Source organism: Limulus polyphemus, unplaced genomic scaffold (assembly GCF_000517525.1).
Source record: "Limulus polyphemus unplaced genomic scaffold, Limulus_polyphemus-2.1.2 Scaffold1890, whole genome shotgun sequence".
NCBI lineage: Eukaryota > Metazoa > Arthropoda > Merostomata > Xiphosura > Limulidae > Limulus > Limulus polyphemus.
The window spans coordinates 212,546-220,256 of NW_013667500.1; the positions used below are offsets into that span (position 1 = coordinate 212,546).

Below are 7,711 nucleotides of genomic sequence, written 5' to 3' on the forward strand. Positions count from 1 at the left end.
ATTGGCTGTTGTAAGTGTGAGAAAAAGTAAGTATTATTGGAAATATATTTTCATTTTAATAAAATGTTAACTTTCTTAGAGAGATGAATGGATGTTTAGGGCAAACAGTAGATTGTCTATTATTAGACATTGCTAACATAAAAACAAGTTTTACAAGTGATGTAAATTGTGGAAGTATAGGAATTTCTTTTGTTTATACCCTTATAAACATATCTCTGTCATCTACTTCTGTTGTGTTAAAATACGTTAACTCTACCAACATAGGCTGGGTGGGATCCTCCCTGCTTATAACCACGAAAGTATCCATGAGAGTAATTATACTATGATTTTTGATAATGTATGCATATCTTTACAAAATTTTGCAGTTTATTAGTAAATATTACAAGGCTTTCATAAGCAAAATATCAGATTTTTTTTTATAAGTTTAAGATTTCTTAAATAAAGTTATTATCATGCCTTTTTTTCTTTTCGAGTGTTGACTATCCAAAATGCAAAATAATTTTGATTATAATGTTAAAAATACTTTTATGCATTAGAAAATTTTTTAATTTCACATGCGAAATCTTTATAACCTCCAGATAATTATCAAACTTTTTTTTAGAAAAACACTATATTTTATCTGTTATTTTCACTACTGTATTTGTGTATGAGTTGGATTGATTTGACTGACCTCGTAACCACCATAAAAATTAGGAAATAAATATAAATTATACTTTTTTCATTTGAGAAATACTACAAGTTATAACACAAAAACACAAATGTTTAGTGTAAATAGCTTAAATTTCATAACATTATACCTTTATATATATATTTATTATTTTTATTATATTGTCCTTTCAGCCATGCCTGGCTAATAATACAGAAGTTGCAATGACGAGGACCACATGCACTCATGTTACGTATCCAAGAATATAAAACTGGTCTTTACAAAGTGACCTGTCTTGGCTGTGTTTTAGTGGACTAGCATTTTGTAAAATACAGTCATATTTCAGTTATATAATATTATATATGTATATACATTATTTAAATGTATTTTTCTTGAAATATAGAACAGTAAATAAAGTTTAGCAAAAAAATATCTCGTCTAGTTACGAACTTTGTACTTGTTTGCTGCTTGTCATAGATTGCTAAGCCTTATCAAATTTTGCATGTGGAGGATGTAAAACAAAATAATTTTTTTTAGGTTTTATACTTAATTTTGAAATAACCAAAAATCATAAATTACTATATCAGTACCACTGAATTCCACTATAATTTATCAAACTTAGTAACTCATCTGTATTTGTGTCTTAAAAATACGAAATTTTGAGCTCACTAAAGTCTTACGACTCTGAATCTAGCATGAAAAGAAAGAATTTGCTGCCCAAATACTTCAGAGAGGCTTAGAAATCCACTAGGGGGACATTCTGAGGTTTTGATTGGTTATTCACATGTCATAGACAGAAGTATGTGTATGTTAGCAAGTGTTTCCCAAAATGGAAAGAGGTGGGCAGGGCCACTGTGTTTGATTCAGTAAATGTAGCGATATCTCTGCAAATAGAAAAGATACGAGGTTCATATGTTATTTTCAATTCTAGCTTGTCAATATTAGTAATGTGAGTTCGTAATTCGTAAGAAACTATAGACTAATTTGAACCTATGCTCCATTCAACATACCACATGACACACAAAAATTGATACTTAGGATTTCTTTTTTAACATTTACTTTTAAGTTAAAAACTTAATTAAGTGATAATACTAAAATTTGAATTGTAATCTACAATTTGATACCAGACTTATTGACATACATTCATAAAATAGTAATTCAATAGAATTTTGAATGCGAGTCAAGAAACATGATGACGTGGCCTTGCCCCGTGATCTGTGTCGATAGGGTTAATTGAAAATTAGCCAATAAAGACTGCCTATTGTCCATCATATATTTCTACTATTTTATTGTTGAAAATGATTGTGTTAAAATTACTCTCATGTTTAATTGGAAGAAAAGATGCCATGAACATAAATTTCCTAAAGTTTCAATGCTCATTAATGGTAAAAGGAACATAACATCAGTGTTTTCTTTATTGTATGCATTGTGGTTTAGTGAATTTCATTGAAGACAAACTTTAGTTTCATAATTATATAAATTCAAATTCATTGATGTGATTTTTTATAGATGGACAGTTTCATTTGTTAGTGGCTCACTTAGAGGGGATAAAAAAGCTTGTACTTTCTGGTGATGGCTATCGTCCAGTAAACAGCTTTTTCAGGACTCTCTTTTTTTTCTACTCAAAGCATGGAAGCCCATTTCTAGAAGTTGAGATTCAAAAGTAAGAATTATAAAGCTATTTGTTTTCAATTAATTTTGAAATAAATTTTTATTAAATTTTGAATTGTATGAATAAATTATCTAAATACTGAATAAATTTATAGTATAATAAATTTATACAGTTTTGATTTATCCTGAACTTACAGGTTGTTGTTGGCAGTAATGTTCACAGTACCAGAACTCTCTTTTCGTGTTGTAGATTTCATTGAATGCTTGCAAGAACAGATACCACACAGGTAGCATATTTGTTTCTTACCACAGTGAACAGAAAACTACCTTCTTTTTTGTAATTAATCAGTTGTATTGGTCTATAAATATTATAAACAGATATTTAGAAAATAAACTTTAGATTCACTATTCTAGAACAACAAGTTATATCGAAACAAATTTAACACTTTCACATCTTCATTCCAACATTTGTTCTTAAAGTTCTCATGAATGTGTTGAAATCTATTGTTCCATAATAGTGAATCTAAACTCAACTTTAGATTACGTAATATTGTGTATTTACCTTATATGTTTAGAAAATGTCTGAGTTGCACATTTAAATCAGGTCGTTGCCTTTTGTCTGTGTATAGTTTTGAAGTCCCCTTGTGGGACAGCAGTAAGTCTACAGAGCTACAAAGCTAAAACCAAGGGTTCAATTTCCCTCAGTGGACACAGCAGATAGCCTGATGTGGCTTTGCTATAAAACACACACACACACGGTTTTGAAAAAATTCATTAAACTAAATTATAGGTTGATAGTCAAAAGATTTCATATCTGATCTCATTGTAATATTTTATGTAGGTAGTTTAGACCTATTTATTTTGCCACCTTGTTTAATATTTATTATGTGAAATCAATATATATTCCACTTAAACAACCATCAACTTTTCTTCTCAAACGTTACTTCTTTTTGCTGATTTGTAAAAATTGACTATTTTGACAGCTCTCTTCCTGAAAAACTGGTGAGTGCCACTGTGAATTTTGTTTATGAGCGACCAGTAAGCAGTATTCTTCTCCATCTTCACTGTTATTTAGAGCTTCTCAGAAAAGCATCTACATTGCCAGCAGCATTTTGTTTCCCTAAGGTAATAATTGTGCTTATTGAACTCTGAAAAATGGAGATTATAGAATATTTCTGGAAGTAAGCTTGATGTAGGGTTTTATTAGTTAAATATTGATGCTGTAATATTTTTATTACATTCTATCAATAATAATAGTACTTCTTACGGAAGATCCAGGTTCAAGATGTTTTTTTGTTGAAATATTGTATAGTTTCTTGTTGATTTATTTTTTTCTCTGTTTAAACTAAAACATAAGCAATGTTGGTTGAATAGTGTTAAATGCTTGAACTTTCCCAGACAACATTACAAACATTGTAATGAGCTGTGGATTAATATCAATATAAAAGTTTGTAGTATACATGTGTGTAAATGTATTTAATTATTTTTTTCCTAAATTTTGTTATACTGCTGGTATATTTTTGTTTTTAAGAAGATACTTAGCTTTCTGATGGAAGTTATCAAGACTTTAAGTTCAGAAGATAAAATGGACTGGTTACTAGGTAACATATTGCTGGATGTGTGCCAGAGCATTATACAACACCACAATCTCAGTCTTTTATACAAAGGTAAGAATGAAATTAGTTCTTACTTTTATTGTTCTGCTCTAGACTTAATGTTTACTTTGTTTAAAATCTCATTGTTTCACATACAGGCATGTATGGATTCATACTTTATAATTCTGCCCAGAAACAGTGCGTTTATAGTGCCTAATCTTTAATTTTTATACACAGGCATGCATATGTCACCATTGCTCATCTCCAACACCCAATTCATATGAAGTGTATAGTCTTAAATTTTTAGAAACGGGTAAATATAGATATAATTCATTTTGTTCTTACTGGTATTTTGTTTCAGCATCTGATTTCTTGGAAGTATGATATTTTGCTGGTGTTTATAGATAATACATGTCTCTCTCACCACAAGTCATAAACAGTTTGAGTAAAGAGTTTTCTTATGAGAAGCAATGAAGAAGCAATTTATATAACATCAAGAATTGTATTAAAACTATTACCATATATTATTTAAGCTGGTTGGTGTTAACCTTATCTATTTGAAAAGGAAAAAGATTAGCATATAACTAAATTTATTTTCTCTCAATCTAGCATCCTTGTATTATTCCATATATACTTCCTGGTGCAAAGTAATCAATTGCATAAAATCTACAATATTATTGTTAAAAGAAACAATTTAATTTGTTTAGGTTTGTTTACTGAATGCATTGAATGTTGTAGCACATAATTTCAGTTTTGCAACTAAAATGTTTGAAGAAATTCAAATTTCTAATCATCATAGAAATTGGAGAATTACTTTACCTCATCATGACAACTTTCAATGAAGCTGACATTAAAAATCGAGCCAAGATGTATTATGCTGCTGTTACTTCTTTAGCTTCCACAAAGGTAATGTCATTGTTGTTAATGCCAGTGTTTTATTATTTTGTGAATTATTAAAACATTAGACCTGTTTTGGATAATGGATAATTTCAAAGATAATTTTGTTTGATATTGTGCATGTATCAAAGCTTAAGTTTTATGTGATGATTTGTAAAGTACCTTTGAATATTAAAGTCATAAGCTGCTTTTATGTTTTCTTACTCCAGTTTTGATTCACAAAACCAATTGATTGGTAATAGGTAAAATCATAACTTAAATAGTAGGCATATTCATATTATAGTTCTCACCACTAATTAACTAGGAGCATTCTCTGTAAATGCTTAATATAGAAAAGAACTGGTAAAGTTGTTCTCTCCTGTCACAAGCATTTTTGTATGGTTAATAAAAACATAATGAAAAAAGACTCAGTCATGGATAACATTTCTCAAGTGTAAAAGTTATAATCAATCAAAAATATTTAATATATGAAAATGAGGAAAGATTAAAAATCAGAAATGAAATAATTTATTCCCCCATTAAATCTTGTGAAATTATTTAGATTAAAAGGAATGATTCATGAACATGTTCAAAAGCTGTTATTATACAGGTTGAAATATTACGCACTAGATGAATGAATTAATCAAGTCAGCTAAGGTGCTTTATTATCATTGTTCTAAAGTAAAAAGATGATTTGTATAGTGATTTTAAATGTAAACATTTTTTTTTTTGCTATGAATAAAGAATACTTTCATTTGGTGATGCATTAAGTTTAATTTTCTGTAGGTCATACATGTTTTATCTGTTTACTGTATTTTTTCTCATCACTGTTTAAACGGGTTAATTAGATTTTTCAGGAGATGTGTCAAATGAAATTAACATTTGATTGTTAACAATATCACTCCTAATTGAATATATATATAAAGTCTTTCCACATTCATGTATTTCTTTAGGTTAAACAGATATTTCAAAACTCAACTCACTCTCAAGAAGTCACTCAAGCACTTAGTAACATTGTAGATGGTGAGTAGTGTTCATTCTAATACTCTGTATGTTATTGTTAACTTAGTGATGAACTAAAACTATTAATGATTTTTACTTTCTTTTGTTATAAGACAAAAAAATTAATTTATTTCAATTGTTATAATGTTTTTTATCTATTATTATTATTATGAATTGTTAGACTACTACATTTATAAAGTTTTTTGAACAGTATAATTTTGCAGTATAATATAGATTGTTGGAATTTATGGGACATCTTATAACCTTCAGTGTTTGAATACAATTCATTATATTAACAATGGTTGAAAGATCTTGCTTATTTGGCATATAGATTGGAAAATGTTTGAGTCAAAGCATGAGGTAGAATGGTTTTTAGAATTTGTTCAAGATGGTTTTTCTTCAAGAATTGGTTAGGGTACTTACCAGGAACAATGCTATTTTAGATTTATTGGTTGATTGGGTGTAAACTGGAGAATGTCTGGGTGAAAGTGATCTTTTCTCAGTTAGATTGGAAGTTTTGCTGCATATGGAGATAATGAGTAATGAGATGTGACATGTATTATGTGCTGTGAATTGGGCAACTGAATTAGTTAGAGATACTGATGAAATGTAGAAATTTTTAAAAAATAAATTCTTAGGTATTCAAGATAGGCAGGTTCTTTATAAACAAAAAGGGTAGCTATTAGTAAAAAACCAGGTTGGCTCACAAAGAGTTTAATCGTATGACTACCAGCTATGAAGATTGCTCATAGGTAACATTGCTCTCATCATATTTCGTTCCAAAATAAAACTAATAGATGTAATTGTGTAAAACTTGACAAGACCTATCTAGATCTAGAAAAATCCTAAATATCGATTTTTGTGTGTCATTGGTATGCTGAATACAGCATTGGTTCAAATTTGATGTTTATGATGTTCAAATACAATAAATTTGGTATCAAATTGTAGATTATAATTAAAATTTTAGTATTTTTAGTATTTAGTTAATTTCTTAATTTAAAAGTAAATATAAAAAAAATCCTAAATATTGATTTTTGTGTGTCATACGGTATGTTGAATGCAGCATTGGTTCAGATTAGATGTTTATGATATCCAAATACAAAAATCTATAGTTTCTTACAAATTAGGAACTAAAATTACTGATATTGACAAGATAAAATATAAAATAAGAACTATCTTTTCTATTTGCTGAGATATCGAAAGATTTAGTGAATCAAACACAGTTGGCCCTACACACCTCTTTAGATTTTTGTAAAAGCTTATGTACACCAACTTCTGTCTATGACATGTGAAGAACCAATTAAAAGTTCAGAATGTCCTCTATGTGGTTCTCTGAGCCTTTGCAAAGTATTTGCTAGTGAAACCAATTCTTTATATGTCAGATTCCAAGTAGTAAGGTAAGACTTGAGCTTGAAAATTCATATTTTTTTAGATCCAAATGCAGCTTAGTTACTAAGCCTGATAAATTATAGTGGAATTCTGTGGTATTTATATAGTAATTTATGATATTTGTTATTTCAAAATGCATATATAAAATCTAAACAAAAATGGTTTGTTTTACATTCTCCATGTGTGAAATTTCATAAGGCTTAGCAAATTACAGCAAGCCACAAACGAGTACAAAGTTCATAACTAGAAGAGATAATTGTTTTCTATACTTCTTTATTTACTGTTCTATGATTTTTAAAACAAATCTGAAATTTAAGAACTTACTTGCAAGTAGTAATAATGTATATGCATATGTAATGTGTTATAACCAAAATGTGACTGTATTTTACAAAATACTGGTCTACTAGAACACAGGTCACTTTTTAAAGGCCAGTTTTATATTATTAGATATTGTAACATGAGTGTATGTGCGCTGCATCATTCAACTTCTGTAAAGTTAATCAGACACTGTTGAAAGGTCAATAAAATAAAAATAATAAATTTGTATATATATATATATATATATATATATATATATATATACTACACACAC

At 28.5% G+C, this 7,711-nt stretch overlaps 1 protein-coding gene across 3 annotated transcripts in view; it reads left to right on the top strand.

Annotated features, from left to right (window-relative positions):
- LOC106465272 (AP-5 complex subunit beta-1-like) overlaps window positions 1–7,711 on the top strand; it is a 49,461-nt gene that overhangs the window by 39,077 nt on the left and 2,673 nt on the right. For 2 of the 3 annotated variants that reach the window (XM_022393130.1, XM_013925477.2), the window contains 6 exons: window positions 2,156–2,309; window positions 2,455–2,544; window positions 3,241–3,382; window positions 3,789–3,924; window positions 4,652–4,758; window positions 5,682–5,751. In XM_022393130.1, the coding sequence (XP_022248838.1) occupies window positions 2,156–2,309; window positions 2,455–2,544; window positions 3,241–3,382; window positions 3,789–3,924; window positions 4,652–4,758; window positions 5,682–5,751 (699 nt within the window). The remainder of the gene's footprint in view (window positions 1–2,155; window positions 2,310–2,454; window positions 2,545–3,240; window positions 3,383–3,788; window positions 3,925–4,651; window positions 4,759–5,681; window positions 5,752–7,711) is intronic. The other variant, XM_022393131.1, reaches the window with a different exon arrangement.